Genomic DNA, 24466 nt, shown 5'->3' with positions numbered 1-24466 from the left:
TATTTTCCTCGTTTCTATATGGCAAAGCCATTTCCTAAATTTTGAATTTTCATCTAATTACCGCTAATGATCGTAAAAAATCTATCACCTTTAGTCCCTTCAAGTCGGACAATAGTCACTTAAGAGTGATCAAATAGGTGTCAATTGCCCTTTGGGGAATAACTGTTTGGATAGGGAAACCCCAAGCTGTCACTTGTGACCTGATTAATACCACTTGGTCTGCAAAATATTACAGTAGTATTACTTTCTTTCTCTTCCTATCACTTTTTGTAAATCGAGAGTGAAAAGTTTGATTATGAGCTAAATAAGTTTTTGTCTTTCTTGAGAACGTGATCATAATTGGCTTTAGTTTGTTTCATCCATTTAATGCATTAAAAATGCCATATTCATTCCAAATCTCTTGTCAAACATTGTTTATTTTCGTATTTTTCATTGCTTTCCGCGTCCATTTAATATTTTAGTGTAAACTACTGGTCGGAACTGGACCAGTTATGACAAAAATCCGTATTTTACGATAATAAACAAAAATGGCAAAGTAGACAGAAAACAATGATACATAAAGAGAAAACTAAGCATTAACAGACTTTTTGTTAAATAACTTTGTTAAGAATATATTTCATTTTGATAAAAAGAAACAACTGGGACTGATTTATTGAATACCATGAACCAATATATTTCATAGACATGATAAAGTTGTTTTTTTTTAACTTGGTAGGTAGGGTAACTGGAACCACACATATATTTTTATTTGGCCCAAGAGGAAAAAATAATTCTGGAACTATAAATGAATATATAGAAAACATAAACTGAGAATACTGTTTAATATCATGGTTATAGTTTAATTGTATTCTCAATCATGAATTCAACAATATTGACACAAAGAATAGGGGTTGAAAAGAATATTTTATTCACCAAATAAGGACCTATAGCATACAAAAAATATAATACATTTTGTAATAAACAATAACGCATATATCATAATGGAAATAGAGCATTGCCACAACGTGACAAATTACATTGAAAAAAATTCAATTTTTTTTACGCCAGGTGTGATGCTATCCAAAATTTCTGGGGAGAACAGTCTTAGAGGGAACTATCCCACAAGTTTATTTTTAAAGAAGATGTGATAGATATTATGTTAAAATGTTAATAAATGTTAGAGGTCTTTGAATGTTGTATGTTCTGTCAGTCTTGAACATAACTTAGAGGAATTCATTGGAGTGTCTACTGATTCCAGTTTTAAAATCTTTAAAACAGTAGTATAGAATCTAATGGTAAAACAATGTCAACAGCTGCAAAATGTGAACAGATGAAGCATTAAATAAAGACCTTAAAGTGAATTTTTAAATAAAGAAGTCAAGTTACTTTATGAGATGTAAATCAGTTTGGAGGAAGCTGATACTACTATAAATTCTGACAAGATTAAAAGTTTGACAGCTCCGAAGATTAAACAAAAAATTAGTTGAGTTCTATGATTTACCAAAATATGTATACTTGTTTTAGGTGAGAATGGCAGCATTTCAACAGCTAGGGCCATTCATTTCAACCTTTGCTGATTCTGAACTCACTGGACTATTTGTAAATGAAGAAGGTGTCCTGATAGTTAAGAATCCAGAAAGTTTGTAAGTTATCATACCTGAAAAAGAAATCAAATGACTTTCTAAATCAGTCAACTGTTTCATCAATACCAAAATTAGTATGAAAAAGAAAAGTTCCCATATAATGGCAAATTTTTTAATAATTATTTGTTGCAACAGAGATAAATAACATAAATAAAGGGAGTAATTTTTTTTCTCTAAAGATTTTTAACCGGATTTTTGTGTCAAAAATGTCGGTTATTGATTTGGGAATGTACGGCGGGCGGGCAGGCGGCAACCAAATGTTGTCCGTGCATTTACTCATGAAGCGTTCAACCAAACCTTTTAAAATTTTAATATGTTGTTACTGACAACAAAATGGAGGACAAGTTCAATAATGACGATTTTGACTTTTACCGTTCAGGAGTTACGGTTCTTGAAAGTTTAAAAAATGTTGTGTCCGTGCATTTACTCATGAACCGTTCAACCAAACCTTTTAAAATTTCCTATTAGGAGTTTTGGTCCTTGTAATATTGATAAATGCCAGAACACAAATAAATGTTAAAGAATCCAGTTTACTGTCATTTTGACAGCTCTTGTTAAGTATCACATGAAATGAGCATGATTTATAAATCTGGATGAAGTGAAGGTATGGTTCACAATTATAAAGAACAGATGATTGAGACATTGGATAAACATTTTTTAAAATTTGTCTAAATGAAGTTGTATAGGTTCTATTCAGATTCACTTCAATTTTGTTTTACTCGATGTTTTTTAGTTTCGTCTAAATAGATTGCAGAATTTAAAAAAAAAAATATGTATTACAGAGAAATTTTAAGAGATTTAGAAGAAAGAATACGAGAAAAAGAAGAATTTGTTGAAGATGTTAGAATGTTTGAAAGAGAAAAACAAAAGGCTCAAGAAGGCTTGTGTGATTCAAGTGATAATTTGGAAACAATGGACATATCAGATAGTAACAATCCTAATGATGTTCTTGTTTCTTCGGATGACAGTCTGTCAGTCGAAGAAAAAAGAGCTCATAATTACGAAACTTCTAGTACTGAAAATACAATTAAAACGGAACAAAGTTCAGATTCTAGCATATCAAATGACAGTTCAGTAGCTCAATGTGATAATACGACGACAGACCAAGAAAATACCTGTGATATAAAAGAGCCTGTCTCAGACTCTTCAGTATGTGCCAGTAGTAGTGATCTTTCAAATAACAATATAGAAAGAACTAGTGTTGATAGTGATAGTAGTAGCCAATTAACATGTGATACAAGTAAACCAGAGGTGCAAGATAGCCCACAAGAGGAAGATTTTAACTCGTTTAATTATTGGAGGGCACCATTGCCTGAGGTAGACTTGACACTTTCTGAGGAACACAAAGCTGATGACAATCAACTTAGTGTTTATGCCAGGGGATACAATACTGTGACATTAGAGGATGTAGCCTTGAATGATGTCGAAAAGAATAATGTCAAAAATTTAAATTCTGACAGTGAAGTGCTTGATGAAGGCCAGCAAATAATGACTGCTAATGTTTGTACTTTGAATGAAGTTTCAGAAACTGTAGACAATATTGGTACCACACATGTCATTGGAGATCAACTGAAGGAATTGTCCCTTCAGAATGAAAACAATGTACATGGTTTGTATTATGGTAATTATGATGTTTTATATTTTGTTTGCTTTGTCAAAATAACTTTCATCTGCTTATTGTTTGCATTCACTTTAACTAGTAACGGACTCCATATACTGAACAAAAGAGTTAACTGTGTGTACCTGTATGTAAAATCTTACTAATACTGTACTTCAAAATAATCAATATATCGAAGGAATATCACACTTTTAACTGTGTCTCCTTTTCAAGAATTTCTATCAAGTTTTTCTTTGAAAAATTAAGAGCTTTTTTTTCAAGAAAGATCAAGTAGGTCCCTTACATGAACTTGTGGGGGATTCTTTAATAATGAATCTAAAACTAACATAATGCATGACTTAAAAATTTACCTTTTGTTGCAGATAAAATTCTAAATAGAAATGTTTAAAGCTACATTTGATCATTGATTCAAAAATTACACCAATGTGCATGCGCAACTATATTTTGCTTATAGACGTAACATGCAATGTTATTTCAATAATTTTGTCTTGATAATGGGGAATGATTTCACTCCGTGAAAGGCTGTCTCCCTTCAGTTCCTACCTATTCTTCCAGATGATATCCTTGGCTATATTGACAGTGATCTATTGCTGTCTTTAATGCCTCTTGCAGATTTAAGCGGTACCAGCCTGGAGTTCATTGATGCTGAAAGTCCAGAACATATCGACGAGGCTGCATTAGCTCAGCAGCAGGTATGTATAAAAAGTGATTGAAAAATCATAAAACATAAAGGCTATTGGTGAAGTTTAAATCACAAAAAGGCTTCAGTTGAAGGTTTTCATATATGTACTTTTTAAAGATTTCTGTCTTCCTTTTGATATATTGACTTGATTCCAACTGATGAAGAAATAATTACAAAAGTTGTAAAGAATTCTGCTTTTAAATAATAAATCTAAAATTTATAAGGCCAAAAAAAAATATATGTCTGTTTCCTGTTTCCCGACCGACCCTGACTCAAACCCCCCGACCCTAGATCATTTTATTCAAATCCGGAAAAAAATCGTTTCCGGTCCGGAAAAATTCATTTCCGGTCCGATCCAGATCCATATTTTACTATGCCCAAACAATCAAAATGGCTGCTCCCAGCACAAATGTGCTACAATTAAGGTTTAAAAAATGTCAGCACTGGGAGGATTATTCAATTTAAGCTTCTTTAAAGGGATTAAATCATTTTGGGGTACAGGACCCTAACCAAACATGACATGTAACCGACAGCAAATCTGACAGGGAGTGCAAAAATAAAAAAAAATCCCGACCTACCGACCCTGATTTATTTGCCTTGGAAGCAGGAAACAGACATATATTTTTTTTTGGCCTAAGCACTGGGGTCTGTTCATTGAGTCTCGAAATCATTGATGGTGGGACCAGATCAAATGTAAGGTATCTAGTAGGAAAACACCAAGCAAATTATTTTATGAAGTTAATTTTGTAAACCAAAGAAAAATAATATTAGTGAAATATAAATTTAAATTATGGTGTTTTAAGGTATCAAACACTGAAGGGCAAGTTTTTGCTCTAGGTAGTTTTAGATGAAGTTGCAACTTAGTACACATGTTCTCAATGATATATGATGGGGAAAGTTTTTAAATCAACAAAAATTTTACTTTGTTAAGTAAATTTCAGGGCTAATTGTATCAGATTTACGGTTGAAGCCAAAAATAATCTATTATTGACCAACACTTTTTGTAGGACATTGTACCTCAGAGTTTATTAGAAAGTTACTTAGGAATGGCAGATCCATCTAGAGCACAGACTGTAGATACAGAAATAACCCGACATTGTGCATACAATCTTCCAGCTGTAGCGTACACTTTAGGAAGGAAAAATTGGAACTGTATAAAACTGTTGTATGAAACATTGGCATCAGATATGCAGGTGAGATAGTCATACTGAATAAATAAAGATTGAAGAATGAATACATGTCTTTTGTGCTTTTAGTATTAAATTTACCAGTGTTCGCAGCTACCTTAGTTTGCCATGACCTATTTCCATGAAACTTGTGCAAAATACAGATGAAGTAAGAATTTTATTGGTTACACTTAACCATTGTAGAGTTATGCACCTTTGTAACAGTGCTGAATTTTTGTTTCTGTTCTCAAACTTCGGTTTGCCTCGATCAAATGTTACGACACCTTAACACAATGCTTATTACCACAAATAACGGACCACGTTTGAATTCTGCTGGTGTCACTATTTCTGTTCTTGAGTTAAGTCCCTTTACAATTGGAAAAATTGATGAAATTTTTGGTTTCAGCTTTCTAACTGAAGTTTGCCTCTACCAGAAGTAACAAATGTTTAAACTTGCACACAATATTTATTACCACAAAACTCTAAATGAATACAAAATTCGGTAGCACAACTTTTACTGGTCTTCAGTTTAGTCCTTTATAACTATATGATATGCAAGCAAGGGCATCAATCATTTGTTTCCATTCCCCCGTTATTTCAATAGTATTTGTTATAGGTTCTTGTGATGTAGGTTTTTTTACCCAAGGTTAAATAAATCTTTTGTTTTTACAGTGGAAAGTTAGGAGAACATTAGCGTTTTCGATCCATGAAATGGCGATAATTCTTGGTTCTGAAATTACACATCATGATTTGGTACCAGTATTTGATGGATTTCTGAAAGATTTAGATGAAGTCAGGATAGGAGTTTTAAGACACTTTTCGGATTTTCTAAGGGTATGTATGACATCTTTCTTATAATTGCTTGAAACATTTACAAGAAATTTTGCACTTTAATTTAAATTGGTAAATGGTGGTTATTTTAGACGGATAGCCTTAACAAATGTATAAAAACCTAATTCAAATTTGATGCATGCCAAGGTTTAAGAAATAGTGCTTGTCAGCCATTTCTGTCTTATTTTTTATGAGGAAAATGATATTTGTTCTCAATAATTTTGTACAAATAGTTATGTCAGATCTTGGGCTATAAAAAGCATGCATATTGACTTAAGGCCACAGTTTTTTAATTTGTTGGTTTACAGATTTTCTCAATAAAAAAGTGGTCGGTTGGTCGGGGGAAAAAAAAGAAAAACAAACATCTTTCAAGACAGAAAAATATGCAAAATAAATATATATTTCACCTTTCTTACATGCTTTTTTGTCATCATGTCTTAAATTTTAGGTCGATGAAATATTATTGCTCAGCTGTCATAAATATCGCATCTAATAATTTCTCGTAAAAAAGGGGGGTGCACGGACAAAGACAAAATTAAATCCTCATTTTTCAAACAAGAAAAACAGATTCGCATAGCTCTTAATCAATTTCAGAAAACTTGGTGAATAATGATCTTTAAGCACAAAAACTGATAAAGAAAAAATTGTAAAATGGTTGTACAAAAATAAGTTTCAACACATTTGTCAAAAAACATAATAGACTTGTCCACTGAAGAAAAAAAAACGAGAATATTGGGTTAATCTGTTGTCATGCATTCCTGTTTTTATGCCCCACCTACGATAGTAGAGGGGCATTATGTTTTCTGGTCTGTGCGTCCGTCCATTCGTCTGTCTGTTCGTTCGTCCGTCCGTCTGTCCCGCTTCAGGTTAAAGTTTTTGGTCAAGGTAGTTTTTGATGAAGTTTAAGTCCAATCGACTTCAAACTTAGTACACATGTCCCCTATGATATGATCTTTCTAATTTTAATGCCAAATTAGAGTTTTTACCCCAATTTCACGGTCCACTGAACATGGAAAATGATAGTGGGAGTGGGGCATTCGTGTACTGAGGACACATTCTTGTTTTTATGCCCCATTTAGGGGCATTATGTTTTCTGGTCTGTGCGTCCGTTCGTTCGTCCGTTCGTCCGTCTGTCCCGCTTCAGGTTAAAGTTTTTGGTCGAGGTAGTTTTTGTTGAAGTTGAAGTCCAATCAACTTGAAACTTAGTACACATGTTCCTTATGATATGATCTTTCTAATTTAAATGCCAAATTAGAGTTTTGACCCCAATTTTACGGTTCACTGATAGAAAATGATAGTGCAAATTTCAGGTTAAAGTTTTTGGTCAAGGTAGTTTTTGATGAAGTTGAAGTCCAATCAACTTGAAACTTAGTATACATGTGCCCTATGATATGATCTTTCTAATTTAAATGCCAAATTAGAGTTTTGACCCCAATTTTACGGTTCACTGAACATAGAAAATGATAGTGCAAATTTCAGGTTAAAGTTTTTGGTCAAGGTAGTTTTTGATGAAGTTGAAGTCCAATCAACTTGAAACTTAGTATACATGTGCCCTATGATATGATCTTTCTAATTTAAATGCCAAATTAGAGTTTTGACCCCAATTTTACGGTTCACTGAACATAGAAAATGATAGTGCAAATTTCAGGTTAAAGTTTTTGGCTTCAGGTTAAAGTTTTTGGTCAAGGTAGTTTTTGATGAAGTTGAAGTCCAATCAACTTGAAACTTAGTATACATGTGCCCTATGATATGATCTTTCTAATTTAAATGCCAAATTAGAGTTTTGACCCCAATTTTACGGTTCACTGAACATAGAAAATGATAGTGCAAATTTCAGGTTAAAGTTTTTGGCTTCAGGTTAAAGTTTTTGGTCAAGGTAGTTTTTGATGAAGTTGAAGTCCAATCAACTTGAAACTTAGTATACATGTGCCCTATGATATGATCTTTCTAATTTAAATGCCAAATTAGAGTTTTGACCCCAATTTTACGGTTCACTGAACATAGAAAATGATAGTGCAAATTTCAGGTTAAAGTTTTTGGTCAAGGTAGTTTTTGATGAAGTTGAAGTCCAATCAACTTGAAACTTAGTATACATGTGCCCTATGATATGATCTTTCTAATTTAAATGCCAAATTAGAGTTTTGACCCCCAATTTTACGGTTCACTGAACATAGAAAATGATAGTGCAAATTTCAGGTTAAAGTTTTTGGTCAAGGTAGTTTTTGATGAAGTTGAAGTCCAATCAACTTGAAACTTAGTATACATGTGCCCTATGATATGATCTTTCTAATTTAAATGCCAAATTAGAGTTTTGACCCCAATTTTACGGTTCACTGAACATAGAAAATGATAGTGCAAATTTCAGGTTAAAGTTTTTGGTCAAGGTAGTTTTTGATAAAGTAGAAGTCCAATCAACTTGAAACTTAGTATACATGTTTCCTTTGATAAGATCATTCTAATTTTAATGCCAAATTAGAGAATTTATTCCAATTTCACAGTCCTTTAAACATAGAAAATGATAGTGTGAGTGGGGCATCCGTGTACTGTGGACACATTCTTGTTATCTATGAAACAAGAAAATTCCAAATGATTTGTTAATATTCAATATTTTAACTTGATATCACATTTGGACAAGTCTATTCCTATGAGATGATGCATCTTCCGGACTGATGACAAATAAGGGAAACGAACTTATTGTGTAAGTGGTTTTAAACACAGGTTTCCTTCTGCCAAATTATTTGCGCAAACCACATTTCAAGGTCAGGTATAATTGATTTGTCTATTTTTAGAAACGTAAACTGGAAGTTCTATTTTTTTACAACAGAAAGTGTTATCAATTTTGTTAGTGATTAATGCATTTCATTTCATAAAAAAAGAATATGTTAATTATTTTTAAAGGATAATGCATTTGTTAGGGTCGGCAGAAATAAAAAAAGCATGAAAAGTCAATTTTATTTTTATTCTGAAAATCTGCAAAATCGGGTCTGCGGATCCGTAAACCAACAAATTAAAAAAAACATGGCCTAATGAAAATATACAAAATAGTGAAGGCCCGCCCATACTGTGTAAAATATTATTCCCTTTTAGATTTTTTATCAGACAAATGATTATTTATTTCAATGGTGTTTCTTTCAGCTGTTGACACAAGAAACGAGGAAACAGTATTTGAGTAAAATGGATAGTTTCATGAGCCTCGACAATCATAAAAACTGGAGATTTAGATTTGAATTAGCAGAGTAAGTTCAATCATGTCAAGAACAACAGAATACTATGAATTTGAACGGATTTGTAAATAAAATGTATCTGGAAATTGAAAATGGTTGCACTCAATCATAATAATTAGGGCCCCGCCGACGGCGGGTCGCCCTATAGTGATCAGTCTGTCCGTCCGTCTGTCCGTCCGTAACACTTTCGTGTCCGCTCCATATCTAGAGAACCGTTATGATTTCATACTTAATACTTAACATGATTATTAACCAACACCAGAGGGTGTGTCATGTTGTATGTACAACTTCCTAGGTCAAAGGTCAAGGTCAAAAACTTTGGTTTCAGTTGACAACCCCGTGTCCTGTGGTGAAGATCGTGTCCGCTCCATATCTAGATAACCATTATGATTTCAAAGTTTATACTTGACATCCATTTTAACAACCACCAGAGGGTGTGTCATGATGTATGTACAACTTCCTAGGTCAAAGGTCAAGGTCAAAAACTTTGGTTTCGAGTTGACAATCCTGTGTCCTGTGGTGAAGATCGTGTCCGCTCCATATCTAGATAATCGTTATGATTTCAAAGTATATACTTGTCATACATTTTAACCACCACCAGAGGGCGTGTCATGATGTATGTACAACTTCCTAGGTCAAAGGTCAACGTCAAAAAAACTTTGGTTTCAGTTGACAACCCTGTGTCCTGTGGTGAAGATTGTGTCCGCTCTATATCTTGAAAACCGTTATGATTTCAAATATTATACTTGACATCTATTTTAACCAACACCAGAGGGTGTGTCATGATATATGTACCACTTCCTAGGTCAAAGGTCTGTCTGTCTGTTGGTCTGTCCATCGCTAACAAATTTGATCCACATTATATTTTGAGAGGACAGCTGTTATTATTTCATACTTTATACCTGACAAACATTTTCAACTTAACATATATATTAACCAACACAAGAGAATGTGTCATAATGTATGCATCCTAGGTCTAAGATCAGTCTGTCGGTCTGTCCATCTGTTCGTTGTTCTTAACAAATTGTGTCCGCTCTACCTCTCGAGAACCATTAATATTTCATACTTTATACTTGGTGGGTCATAATATATTGAAGGCATAATTCTAAAAATATGTGACAAATATCAATTGGGCAGCACCTTTAAACATATTGTTCAAACATCAATCCATATATCCAGAAGTCACCTTAGAGTAGTAAACAATGAGTTCACATCATGCAGTCATATCACTATTATACTATGAAAGTAAGATGAGAATATTTATCAGTTTTAACTTAAAATCTTAGATCAAAATCACACATGAGACTATGTAATAACTTCAAATAATGCTTCATATCAGATTATCCATACAACTTATTTACCCCACGTTATTGACAGCGGGGCCCACAGAGATGGCTCCCATCTCAATGATATCTAGTTAATCTTTATGACTTATTTTTCACAGAAAATTGTAAATAGTTTTCTATTTGAATTGCCAGAATGTTTTCACAAGTTTTGATGATCAGCAATTTTTTTTGTCACATTTCATGAAAAAAAACTTTGTCCTGCAACCAGTGTTCGCATGTTTTACTGCATAGTTGAGAAGGTCAGAAAACCAACATTGCTATATTTGTATTGCAGGCAGTTGATTTCCATCACAGAATTGTTTAGTGCTACAGAAGTTAGTCAATATGTTCTGCCTTTAGGCTTAGCTTTATGTGAAGACAGGGTGTCTGAAGTCCGCAGGATGGCTTTTAGCTTGGTATGTGTAAACCTTTATTTATCTGTAACTATATATACTTCTATTGCTAGGTGCCAACCATTACTATTTTAGTCTAGCCTCTGACAAAATTCTCTGATAGAGATTCTATTGCTTTTTTTTGGTGGGAAAGGCAGAGAATGTGTCAACACTAATGCAGTATGATTCTAAATTACAATTGTCTGGGTTGTGGATGCTAAAACAAACTGTCCATCATATAGTTTCCTTGAATTTTTTGCCAACAGGCAAGAAATATATTGGTATCAATAGTTGTTATGATTTGGGAAGGAAAATGTATTTGTAAATTCAACCGTTCCATCCATAATAATGGAGGTTGTATCTTGCTTGCTCATAAACTGCAACCATCAGTTCTAGTTATAAATTATTCCTCATCTGTCCATCAGCAACACATTTATATGTCCTACTACTCTACAACTACAAACATCTTTTCTTTTGGTACCAAGCTTCATATTGGCTACCATGTGACTCTGTATTGATCTGTCACTTGACAACATACTAGTGATCAGTATTTAGATCAATCCTGTAGTCTGAAATACTTATTCATTGGGGTAGGAAGGAAAATTGATTAGATTGTAACAAATATGCTAAATGAATAGAATTATAGTTTTGTTAGTAATTATTGTGTTGTTTCTTATTTTTACAGATGAGTGTTATAATGAGAAAATTGTCAACAGATGATGATGATAAACTTATGGAAGGATTACTGAACCAGTTAGTCAATTTGTTTGCCAAGAGCAATAAATGGTTGGGTAGACAAATGTAAGTGTTTCTATTTATATATTCAAATACAACTCGTTTAAACATCAACCCAACAATGTTAGATCTGCAAATTTTTTATTCTTACCTCGCTGGGATCCAAACCCATGCTACTGAGATATCGTGACACCAAATCGCCTGCACTGTAGCTGTCATGCTAGACCACATGACCATCTGGGCTTCATAAAAATGAAGTTTTCAGTGGCCAGGTGTTAACTTTCCACATCAGTTTTAATCTAGCATCGTACTACAGTACATGATATATAAGGCATGGAGATGTTATTTTTACAGATCAGCTAAATTATCTATAGTAAAGGATCCTAAAAATTAATACAAGATACAGTGACAGAAAATAATTATATTTATAAGTATGTCTGAGCCAGTGACAACTCTACAACAGATTTATTTTTCCATCAGATCAAATATATATATAAAAAAAAAACACTTTTGAGAGTGGGGGTTATAAATGCAATCAGAACCCATATCTATACTCAGATATTTAAGTTTCAAAACAATTGTGTATGTGTATGATGCTCCTTGTAAAGAAAATAATTAAGTTGTGCAAGTTGCACACACAAAAAAATCCTCTGTATAAGGGATGTTATAAAACCAGTTATCTTCCTTAATTCAATTAATCATTTCCATGCAAAAATCACTAAATTGTTCAAATCTTGTACTATTTTAGCTTTGCTCAGCTGACACAAGCCATCATAGATTATAATGCAGTTCCTCTCAATAGACTTGTAACCATAATACTCCCTGGATTGTTTGCATTGAGTACAGATAGTGTGCCAAATGTCAGGATATCTGTTGCCAAAGCATTGTCCCAGTCGTTGATGAATAAAGGTTAGTTATAAAAATTGAAAAGTATGAAATTTTTTATTCTCAGTGGCTGAGTGGTCGAAATAGTTACTACTGTAATCACTAACTAGTCAACACTGAGGTTTTGAGTTCGAACCTGGCTCATGTAGGTGCACTCCACTCCAATCTTAATTGACTAGGATTGTCAGGGTTTTTTTCCAGGCACTACGGCTTCCTCCACCGATATAAACTGGCTGCCATGAAATAGCCTATATGCCGTGCTTGAAAGTGGCGTTAAAACATCAAAATCAAGTTTTTTAAAAATTCGTTGTTATCTTGCCTCAGACATTTGACAAAATTAACACTTAAGGCAGGCTTGGTTATGTGATGCCAACATTATTGATAGTTTGGCGATTAAGTCAGTTTTTTGGAACCTCATGTGTACATTGGCACTTCATTTCATTATTTGGCCTCAGTCATTGTTTTATGCATTCATAACTTTACCCTTTTAGAAGTAGAACTATCAAAGGATATACCTAACGACTAGCTTATTGAAGGTTGTAAAGATTTTTTTACTAAAATAGTATTAAAATGTATGTTTAAAAAAAGGAGAAGGTTCACGAAGGGTTAAAATTGGCCCTGATTTCTTTATGTTTTTTAAATTGGGACAAAAAATTACAAATGTCACATAGAAATACTTGTGATAATACAACTAAGACAAAAATATTTTTTTCTGGCACTTTCCTTTACTATTTATGGAGCAGTGACCCCTTAAATGAGCATAATTTGTATTAAAAGGTCAATTTTGGTACTTTTTGTCCATAATTTTAATTGTTTTTGGCATAATTAACCTTGGCCTCCATCTACGATCCAAAAAGTTTTTATATTGATGAAATCTTTATCAAAATTGGAATCTTTTGGTTACAACACATTCTGGATCGTAGGTGGCGGCCAAGGTGTTTCAAAAGCTTTTAGCTCTGAAAAATGCACAAAATCATCATATTTTGACAAAATGTCCAAAATGGGCTTACTTTGGCGAATATCTTGTAGTCTTATGAAAAGAACTGATATATTTAGCATTTACACTTTTTAGCTCACCTGGCCCAAAGGGCCAAGTGAGTTTTTCCCATCACTTGGCGTCCGGCGTCGTTAACTTTTACAAAAATCTTCTCCTCTGAAACTACTAGGCCAAATTACACCAAACTTGGCCAAAATCATCATTGGGGTATCTAGTTTAAAAAATGTGTCCGGTGACCCGGCCAACCATCCAAGATGGCCGCCATGGCTAAAAATAGAACATAGGGGTAAAATGCAGTTTTGGGCTTATAACTCAAAAACCAAAGCATTTAGAGCAAATCTGACAAGGGGTAAACTTGTGTAACAGGTCAAGATCTATCTGCCCTGACATTTTCAGATAAATCGGATAACCTGTTGTTGGGTTGCTGCCCCTGAATTAGTAATTTTAAGGAAATTTTGCTGTTTTTGGTTATTATCTTGAATATTATTATAGATAGAGATAAACTGTAAACAGCAATAATGTTCAGCAAAGTAATATTTACAAATAAGTCAACATGACCGAAATGGTCAGTTGACCCCTTTAGGAGTTATTGCCCTTTATAGTCAATTTTTAACCATTTTTCGTAAATCTTAGTAATCTTTTACTAAAATCTTCTCCTCTGAAACTACTGGGCCAAATCAATCCAAACTTGGCCACAACCATCTTTGGGGTATGTAGTTTGAAAAATGTGTCCAGTGACCCAGCCATCCAATCAAGATGGCCGCCATGGCTAAAAATAGAACATAGGGGTAAAATGCAGTTTTTGGCTTATAACTCAAAAACCAAAGCATTTAGAGTAAATCTGACATCAGGTAAATTTGTTTATCAGGTCAAGATCTACCTGCCCTGAAATTTTCAGATGAATTGGACAACCCGGTTTTGGGTTGCTGCCCCAGAATAAGTAATTTTAATGAAATTTTGCTGTTTTTGGTTATTATCTTGAATATTATTATAGATAGAGATAAACTGTAAACAGCAATAATGTTCAGCAAAAAAAGATTTACAAATAAGTCAACATGACCGAAATGGTCAGTTGACCCCTTTAGGAGTTATTGCCCTTAATAGTCAATTTTTAACCATTTTTCGTAAATCTTAGTAATCTTTTACATCTTCTCCTCTGAAAATACTTGGCCAAATTACACCAAACTTGGCCAAAATCATCATTGGGGTATCTTGTTTAAAAAATGTGTCCGGTGACCCGGCCAACCATCCAAGATGGCCGCCATGGCTAAAAATAGAACATAGGGGTAAAATGCAGTTTTGGGCTTATAACTCAAAAACCAAAGCATTTAGAGCAAATCTGTCAAGGGGTAAAATTGTGTAACAGGTCAAGATCTATCTGCCTTGAAATTTTCAGATAAATCGGATAACCTGTTGTTGGGTTGCTGCCCCTGAATTAGTAATTTTAAGGAAATTTTGCTGTTTTTGGTTATTATCTTGAATATTGTTATAGGTAGAGATAACTTTTAAACAGCAATAATGTTCAGCTAAATAAGATCTAGAAATAAGTCAACATGACAAAAATCGTCAGTTGACCCCTTAAGGAGTTGTTGCCCATTTTATTCAATTTTTAACAATTTTCACTAATTTGGTAAATTTTTGTAAATTTTTACAAAATATTTTTCACTGTATCTAAAGGTCCAAGTTTATTATAGATAGAGAAAATTCTAAGTACCAAGAATGTTCAGTAAAGTAAGATCTACAAACACATCACTATCAGCAAAACACAATTTTGTCATGAATCCATCTGTGTCCTTTGTTTAATATGCACATAGACCAAGGTGAGCGACACAGGCTCTTTAGAGCCTCTAGTTAAATAGACCCATTTATGAACCAAATTGAGACCTTTTTGGTGTTTTATGATAAAGTTGATATTTTAGGCCATTTTGTGCCATTAGTGAACCTTGTCCTTTACTTGCAAAGAAATTGGTTTTAGAAAACAAAAGTTTTCTTCTGAAGAGAAAGGAGTTGAATAGAATTTGTTCTTGAAAGTGAATACATAACAGTATAGAAATTCTATGAATTAAAGGGTATTTCATAAAGTCATGTCAATTGTAGGTTTCTTCTTTACCGAAAAAAATCCATGTTGTGAAGAATTGAAAAAAGTCATAGAACAATTACAAAATGACCAAGACCGTGATGTTCGATATTTCTCTAGTCCAGTTTCGGAGACCACATATGAGGAGGAAGACCTTGAAGAACAAGAACATGAACCTCTGTCTGAGGAAGACAAGGTCAAGAATAAATATATGTCCGTTTAGGGAAACCAAACAAGGGTAGGTATTCACTGTCTTAGATTTATTAGGATTTAGAAATAATGTTCAAAATAATTGAGAATACATGTCACAAAAGCTTTTAAAATGGAACTTATTATAAAGGGCCACGTTTCTGGTCCGATTAGAATAGCAAAGAAGCCATTGTCACTACAACTTCAAATGTTGGACTCGTTTCAAGTTTATTTTTCATAATTCGTATTTACTTATTTGTTTTGACTATACATTAATAAAACATACTGTATTGCATCACACTCAGTACAAAAATGCAAATTAAGAGCTATTTTCCTAAAGCATGTAATTAACAACTTTGATCAGCTTTCTTGCTGTAAATGTTTTCTCAAGCATTGTATTTAAAAATTGACATCTGCATTCAAGCGATTAGCAGTCTCAAATTAATTTCTGTCCTCGGACTTCAGTTTGCCTCTATTATATGTTTTGAAACATGTACACAATACTGATAACAAAACAATGATCTAGTTTAGGTTTGTTTCACATCACTATATTTGCCTCAGATCATGTCCCTTTAGAACGTAGTATGTAAGCAGGTGCATCATCTGTGTCTGTGGGATACAATCTCCATTTAATTGTTCTTCGTTAAATGTGTTTGGTGGTAGTGCAAATAACATAGATAACAGAAAGTTTTTGGGGGTATATATATTTTCTTTCATTTTGATGTACAACACTTTAATTGTTGAAATTTGAATTATTTGTCTTATTTTTCAGTTACTACTGAGACATAGGAAGATTATTTGAAGTGCTCAGGGACTGGAGTTTGTTATGCAATAACCTTTCCATGAAAGGAGCAAATCAAGAGTGATCAAAACTTATTTGATTAACAAAAATACTGAATCATGAAATGTTTTATAATGACTTTAATATTTATTAACAGAGGATTTTATTTATTGAATTGTTTTATTTTTAGGGAGATCTGTTATGAAAGCTGTGATTTTATGATATGGTATTTCTTTTTATATGCAGATTTTTTGTTATGTGATATTTTATCTGCCATAATACTGTGATGATCACAGTGTTCCAATATATTGTTATTTTGAGTAGGATTTCCATCTAATGTGTCATATTGATGCTGATCATGTATTAATACTTAAGTTAACTTGTACTTTATGTAAACCAACTAATTTTCAGGAATATTTTTAACTTCAATCTATTAATACATCAATGAAATTAAAACATTGAGCAGATAAATCCATGAAGTTGAATAGAAACGATTAAACGTGAAATAAAGTATCTCTATAAAAATAAGTTGGTTTGCAGTATTATAATAGACGGGGGGGAATATTTTTTAAAATAAGATGAATTTTTGTAAGTGCTAAGGAAGGAATGTATCTTGCCAAGTTCTGTGATTAGTTAGATGGTAGACAGTGTAATATCAATATTATAATAGAGATTACTTCAATTTTATGTGGTTTGGACATTATAAAAATTGTTAACCAAGGGAAATAAGTTTAAACATTGTTAAATCACTTACTGGTTTGGGTAAGGGAGGTGGTTTAAGTGAAGTTGTTCAATACTATATTTATACATATACATAAAATAAGTTGAGAACATTTTTGTTCAGTTTTATTGTTTGTGATCAAAAGCTATTAACACTTGTGTGTTGTTTACTCACATGTTAAAATATGCACTTGTGTACTGGATAAAAGAATAACCAGTTAATCCATGGAAATTCAAATAATCTCCACATATATTTAAGTACATAACATGTTGATATATAAGTTTTAGAAATGAGATTTGTGTTGACTTCCTTTGATTGGTTTTTAATTGCCCCTTTGGTATTTTCTTCCTTTTTTATAGTGTTCAAAAATGTCTATTCAATTACAGTTTTTCTAGAAGATGTCCTTTTTAAAATGTTAATCATGCTTTTATATTTATAAGATTCGCATGGCTCAGTTCATTTGAAGAATCCAACAATTATGGTAAATTGGTCTGAATAGATGTAAGAAAATTTTATATTATTCTTCATCTTGTTTTAATTAATGAATACATCATACATGTAGCTTATTTTTATTACTCGCTTTCAAATTATTTTCTTCTTGAATTGAGTCAATAATAAGTATTAAGATACTTGTAATTAATTTCCTTTTATTAATACATTTTAATTTTAGGTGGATATTATTTTAGCATGACAAATATAAATTTTACAAAAAGGAATAATCCATTCTATTAAAGGTATGTCTTAGAATAATGATGATTGTGCGATATTCACAAAGTTCATACATGACAAATAATTTGTTTCTTCTTGATAATCTTCATTTAATAGTTTTTGCACATGCTATTGTATGACATGAAATCCTCAAAAATTTGGTGCAATTTTTCTTTTTGTATTTTTTAATAACTCCAAAGAAAATTTTAGCTTTCATTCATGAATATGTATAGTACAATTCCTTGTAAGGTTTCAAAGTAAGTTTCTCATACTTCAAAAAACAGTCTGTCTATGATGTGCAGTAAACCGTCTATCTCCAACGAACTAAATGGGCAAACAACATTATAGATATTTATTAAAGATGATATTTTTACTAGCACGCATGAAAAGGCAGGGTAGTAAAACGATTATATAAATTAGGACCAATTGTTATGCAGTTTGTATTTATATTGAAACAAATTATTTGAAATAAAAAAAAATATGAAATTGAAATTTGATTTGTCATTTTTTGTGTGGTAGGCAGGTTTATTTTATATAACTTCAACAGAAGCAAGTTATTTACTGTACATATATTTGGAAGGGTTGGTCTAAAACCATTTTGAAAAAAAAAATCATTTCCATTTTAATTTCATTTATAAACTGAAATATGATATCCTTTGGTATTAGTAGTATAGTTAACATAATACGAAAATTATCTAATTACAAGTACACAAAAACTTCTTGAAAGGGAAACAAAGCTATTTGGTGTTGTGAAAGGACGGCCTTTTGAATATACTTTCTGTGTATTTAGTAGATGTGTCGAAAGTACTAGAAACTACATAGGATAAACCTTTGGATGCTCATGGCCTGTTGCCAAATATTTAAACTTTAAACACAACATTAGTCTCTTATATGTGCAAAATCACTTCAAAACGGGGGAATTCAGATAGATATTTACACTCAAATAAAGTGTCTTCTAGCAAGAATGAAAAATAACAAAATTTCCTTTGATATTACCTTTTCCATTCATATCAAAGGCATTAATGGAATAAGAGACATCAATATCTCTGCACATTCTAAAAGTTGGATATTAGAATAATGCCTCAAAATGAAGAAAGAAAACATTGGATGAAGGAATACATAACAATTACAGGATATAAAGGAAGTAAAAACACTTAGAAAAACATTACATAGAAGTATCATGGGGGAAATGTGTGTCTGCAACCTTTTATCATGTCCAAATAAAATGCAGCCATCTTGGAGAAGAAAAAAAGAATACATGTACCATTAAGTACCAGATTTTATACTGGGGAACTACAACGATAACTCGTAATTTGTTATGATTCAAAAAATTTAAACCTGATATTTATATGATTGCAAAACTTGTGCAGCCCTTCAGTGGTGTGACGTTTGCTCTTCAGACATTATAGGTTGAGTTCCAAGTGCAAAGATCTCTACAAAATTGTAGCACAACTTGGTTAGGGCTCATAAAAACTTTTTGAATTGAAGGTTAAAGTTTAATTGTTGCAGGACAATATCTTGTGGACAAATGTATTTATATATGAAATAGTTGCACAAAGTTTGGGTTCTGATACAAACCGTTAAAGAAATGGGTATTTTTCAAGTTTCAGGGAAGTGACTTGAATTGTACCACAATATTTAATACCAAAAATGGAAGGTTGAAATTTATTTATTTTTTGTTATGACCCTAATCATTTAAAAAAGGGCCCCACATAATACTTTTGTTTTAATTGCGTATTTCTTTACCCATTTCAATATTTATCTCAAAGGATGCTTCTCTTTGAGAGCAGAATTGCAAGACTTCGAAATTGCGTGCGTTTGATGGAAATTTTAAAAATTACATTTTCATCTTTTTTTAACCGGATTTGATCAAAGCAGAAAGATGTATGACATGTATGATTGACGTTTATAAACCAAATTATCCGTTCAACTGACAAAATCATGATAACCAAAACATTTATATATATAGAAATTTATGTGCAAATATTTTAATATGTTAAAAAAATTACAATATAAGAGCTTCAAATGTCATTTGTTTTTATACAACCGCAAAAAAAAAATTGCAGCCATATATAGGTATCTTGTCGTCCGAAGACATTTGGTTTCAGGAAAATGTCTTTAGTGTAGGTAAATAGAAATCTAGGAAATTTAAACACAAGGTTTATAACCACAAAAGGTAGTTTGGGATCGATTTTGGGGATTATGGTCCCAACAGATTAGCAAAAAGGGGCCCAAATAAGCATTTTTCTAGTTTCCAAACAATAACATGTGGAACGGTTTTTGGATCTCCCTTAAATTATCCCACAAAGGGATGGTTAGATTGTCTTTGGGGGTTATGGCTCAAACCGTTTGGAATTGGGGGCAAACAAAGGAGGAAATAAGGGTTTCCTGGTTTATGGACAATTATTTAAGTACAATGTTATATTTGGATTACCTCTCTTACACTGCTTTTTATACGACGGCAAAATTTTTGCAGTCGTATATTGGTATCACGTCGTCCGAAGACGGATGGTTTCTGGTTAATAACTTTAGTATTAGTAAATAGACATCAATAAAATTGCAACACAATGTTTATAAACACAAAAGGAAGCTTGGGATTGATTTTGGGGGTTATGGTCCCTAAGGTGTAGGAATTAGGGGCCCAAAACAAGCATTAATCTAGTGTCAGTACAAAAAGTTTTGTATAAGTATTTCAATTGTTCTGAAATTGTACCACAATATTTAATACCAGTAGAAGTAGAAGGTTGGGATATATTTTGTGGGTTAAGGGGCAAACAGTCTAGGAATAAAGGACCAAAAAGGGGCCAAAACAAGCATTTTTGTAGTTTCAAGACAATAAATTGGAGTTATCTTTCTTTGTCCAGAACGGTTGTTGAATCACCTAAAACCAATGCTTTATGAAATCTTTGAAAATTGGAGTTATCTTTCTTTGTTCAGAATAGTAGTTGAATCAACTTAAATCAATGCTATATACAAAATACAATGCAATATTCACTTTACTACCAACTGATAAATTAAAGCAGTCTTTACCATTCAGTGATTGCAAGCACTTTGATTACCATTCTAGGGTTATGCCTCTTTACAAATGGAAAAATTGAAGATTTTTTTAGTTTCTGTTCTCTTAACTTAAGTTTGTCTCAACTAAAATTAATGAAATGTGTATATAAAGCTTAATACCTCTAAACTCAGTTTAAGTTCAATTTTTGGCAGCTTCACTTTTACAGTTCTTGCTACCTGATTGGAATATATTATGAGACGTGAATAATCAAAGTTTATTGATTGGTTAGGACAATCCAAACCAAGTAAATGTCCCGTAGAGTATCGGATTTGTCCTCTCTATTTTAGCAATTAGATTTTGCCTGGTCATTAATCATGCATATTCATGATATTGGTACACAGGTAACTTTTATCTATAAATAGTCGAATCTTCTGGAGTTTCGTAAATAACAACGTTAAACGATATATACTACCTCATAACGTGTGACCTCATGTGTGTGGTAAAATTTGTTGATTGATGCACGTGGCTTTTCTAGTAAATGAATTAATTAGCATGTTTCTCTATTGTCATAAAAATTCATAATATCTAATAAAATTAATAGATTTAGCTAACAAAGTCCTTATATTTCAATAAGGTAACTTTATTTGTTAATGGAAAATTGTTTTAATGTTAATTAGGCTTAAATCAAAAATTGTTTGCTTTCCCCTCTCTGTGATTAAAGTAAGATAACTCTGGTCAATTTTCCTTGCATTCAATCATTATAGGAAGATGATATGGTTCTGTTTTCATTTATAGTCTTTTTCAGAAAAGTTCTAATTGTTTTGGGTAGGTCCCAATTACAATTTTACACTATAGCATTCGGCATCAGTTAGAAGCTTCCGGAATAAAATGGTGGCTATGGTGTACTGTTTTGTGTTTGTGTTAGGCGTTATTACACTTCTTTCATGTATTTGTCTTAATGGATAAAGCAGGTCTACTATATTTGTTGTATGGAATGATTGTTAAGTGTACATGTCTAGCGGTCAGATGTCATGTGACCTTGACCTCATTTTCATGGTTCAGTGGTCAAAGTTAAGTTTTTGAGTTTTGGTCTTTTTATCTAATGCTATATGCCATAGGTCAACTATATTTGGTGTATGGAAATATTTTATGATCTTTATGTCAGTCGAGCAGGTTTTATTTAACCGTGACCTCATTTTCACGGTTCATTGCACAGTGTTAAGTTTTTGTGTTTTGGTCTATTTTTCTTAAACTATATGTAATGTGTCAACTATATATGTTGAATAGAAGCATTGTTAGCTGTACCTGTCTGCCTGGCATGGTTCATCTGACCTGGACCTCTTTTTCAAGGTTCATTGGTCTTTGTCTAGTTATCTTGGTTAATGTTAAGTTTATGTGACAGTTGTAATAAAGCTTAGCTTTATACTTAGGACTATCAACATAATATCAATGATTAGTATAGAAGGCGAGACATTTCAACGTGTGCACTCTTATTTACGTATAAACACGGTATGAATACTTACAGATAACAAAAAAATATAAGATAAAAATAATTCTTTATATTGGTATATATTAATTTTAAACATTTCAAAACAAATAAAAGAAATTATAGATATACATAAATGTCTTTGATAAACTAATGAAAAATACGAGTACCTAGTACATTACAGATTTTGTAACGATTTTAAATTCAATAAAAAAACTATATTTATAAGATATAATTATAACCCTGTTCAAGGTAGACAATCAACATATTGACTTTATGAAATTAAACATAGACTCATAGTTCAAAGGAATATAACTCTTGTATACAAATGACACATCAATCGAGTTATTTAGCTGCGAATTCGTGCGCCACCTTCAAGGAAGATTTTAAATTATCAATATAACCACAAGTTGTTAATCTATAGATACTGACGACTAATGAATTCTAACCACAGTAAAGAATATTTGTTTGAAAGTTTTTTAACACTTACTCAGAAAAATGCTCGAACTACTCGACTTTCAAAGCCCATAATTAACGTGTTTACAAACTGATGTAATATGGTTGTTAAACATTACAAACTTGTAATCGTATAAGACACTATACACCTCGTGTGCTTGCATTAACTTATCCAAAAATATATTTATTTCAAGCCTAAATATTTCGACATGTGTTTTACATTTAATAAATTTTAGAATCACAATTTCCGGTTAAGATTTGACTAAATACCAAATTCTTGATATCGTCAGGTAAATATGCTAAATTAATCTACAAAGCGAGAGCACTTTCCATTTTCATCAGCTAAGAGTCGACTAGCCCTTTTTGAAAGGCTAATGCTTGTTATGTATAAAGAAATGATGTTTTGTCTTGCGGTGATCAGCTGTCAATTTATTTTTAGCTCACCAGGCCCGAAGGGCCATGTGAGCTTTTCTCATTACTTTGCGTCCGTCGTCGTCGTGGTAAAATGCAGTTTTTGGCTTATAACTGAAAAACCAAAGCATTTAGAGCAAATCTGACATGGGTTAAAATTGTTTGTCAGGTCAAGATATCTCTGCCCTGAAATTTTCAGATGAATCGGACTACCCGTTGTTGAGTTGCTGCCCCTGAATTGGTAATTTTAAGGAAATTTTGCTGTTTTTGTTATTATCTTGAATATTTTTATAGATAGAGATAAACTGTAAACAGCAATAATGTACAGCAAAGTAAGACCTAAAATCAAGTCAACATGACCAAAATGGTCAATTGACCCCCTAAGGAGTTATTGTCCTTTATAGTCAATTTTTAACAATTTTCATAAAATTTATAAATTTTTACTAACATTTTTCACTGTAACTACTGAGCCAAGTTCATTATAGATAGTGATAATTGTTAGCAGCAAGAATGTTCAGTATAGTAAGATGTACAAACACATCACCATCACCAAAACACAATTTTGTCATGAATCCATCTGCTTCCTTTGTTTAATATTCACATAGACCAAGGTGAGCGACACAGGCTCTTTAGAGCCTCTAGTTTGAAGTTACTATTAAATGCTGATAAAGGAAAATTAATTTTAGCCATGATTATGTGTTTCATTTTCTATTTTTAGACTCTTATGATGTATTCAAATGGGTAATTATGGTTGCAAACTCCATTGGAAATTTGAATTGAGATTATGACCGTATCTCGAGGGAAAGCCTTTTTTGGGAGGCAATTTTTTTATCATGTCAGATTTCAGAAAACAAAAAGAAAATTTCTTCAAATATTTTTTTTTTCATAAAAAAAAGGGGTGTCAATTCGCAACAGCATAGTGTATTGCAAAAGCAAGAAATTGCATATAAATTATATATCATATTGCCCATTCTTATTTCTTCGACTGCAGCAATTCTGTGTCCGAAACCTATTATGTGTCAACTATTAAATTACAATCCAAACTCAGACCTGTATCAAGCGCGAATATTGTGTTTATTTTGCTCCAACTGTACAAGGTTTGACCTCTGCGGTCGTATTCAGCTGCGCTTTGCGAAGCAACTTATTGAAAATTGTATTAAAA

General features: G+C 32.4%; 1 protein-coding gene across 7 annotated transcripts in view; it reads left to right on the top strand.

Annotated features, from left to right (window-relative positions):
• Positions 1–18445, top strand: part of LOC143080303 (serine/threonine-protein phosphatase 4 regulatory subunit 1-like) — a 30333-nt gene extending 11888 nt beyond the window's left edge. For 4 of the 7 annotated variants that reach the window (XM_076256060.1, XM_076256053.1, XM_076256057.1 and 1 more), the window contains 11 exons: positions 1504–1622; positions 2405–3243; positions 3796–3932; positions 4930–5115; positions 5761–5922; positions 9055–9155; positions 10764–10884; positions 11546–11661; positions 12344–12504; positions 15575–15792; positions 16516–18445. In XM_076256060.1, the coding sequence (XP_076112175.1) occupies positions 1504–1622; positions 2405–3243; positions 3796–3932; positions 4930–5115; positions 5761–5922; positions 9055–9155; positions 10764–10884; positions 11546–11661; positions 12344–12504; positions 15575–15777 (2145 nt within the window). In that variant the 3' untranslated portion in view covers positions 15778–15792; positions 16516–18445. The remainder of the gene's footprint in view (positions 1–1503; positions 1623–2404; positions 3244–3795; positions 3933–4929; positions 5116–5760; positions 5923–9054; positions 9156–10763; positions 10885–11545; positions 11662–12343; positions 12505–15574; positions 15793–16515) is intronic. The other 3 variants (XM_076256056.1, XM_076256054.1, XM_076256055.1) reach the window with 3 other exon arrangements.
• The last annotated feature ends 6021 nt before the right edge of the window (positions 18446–24466 follow it).

The sequence above is a fragment of the Mytilus galloprovincialis genome, chromosome 6 (assembly GCF_965363235.1).
Source record: "Mytilus galloprovincialis chromosome 6, xbMytGall1.hap1.1, whole genome shotgun sequence".
Lineage (NCBI taxonomy): Eukaryota > Metazoa > Mollusca > Bivalvia > Mytilida > Mytilidae > Mytilus > Mytilus galloprovincialis.
This window is presented reverse-complemented; position numbering and strand designations above follow the sequence as displayed.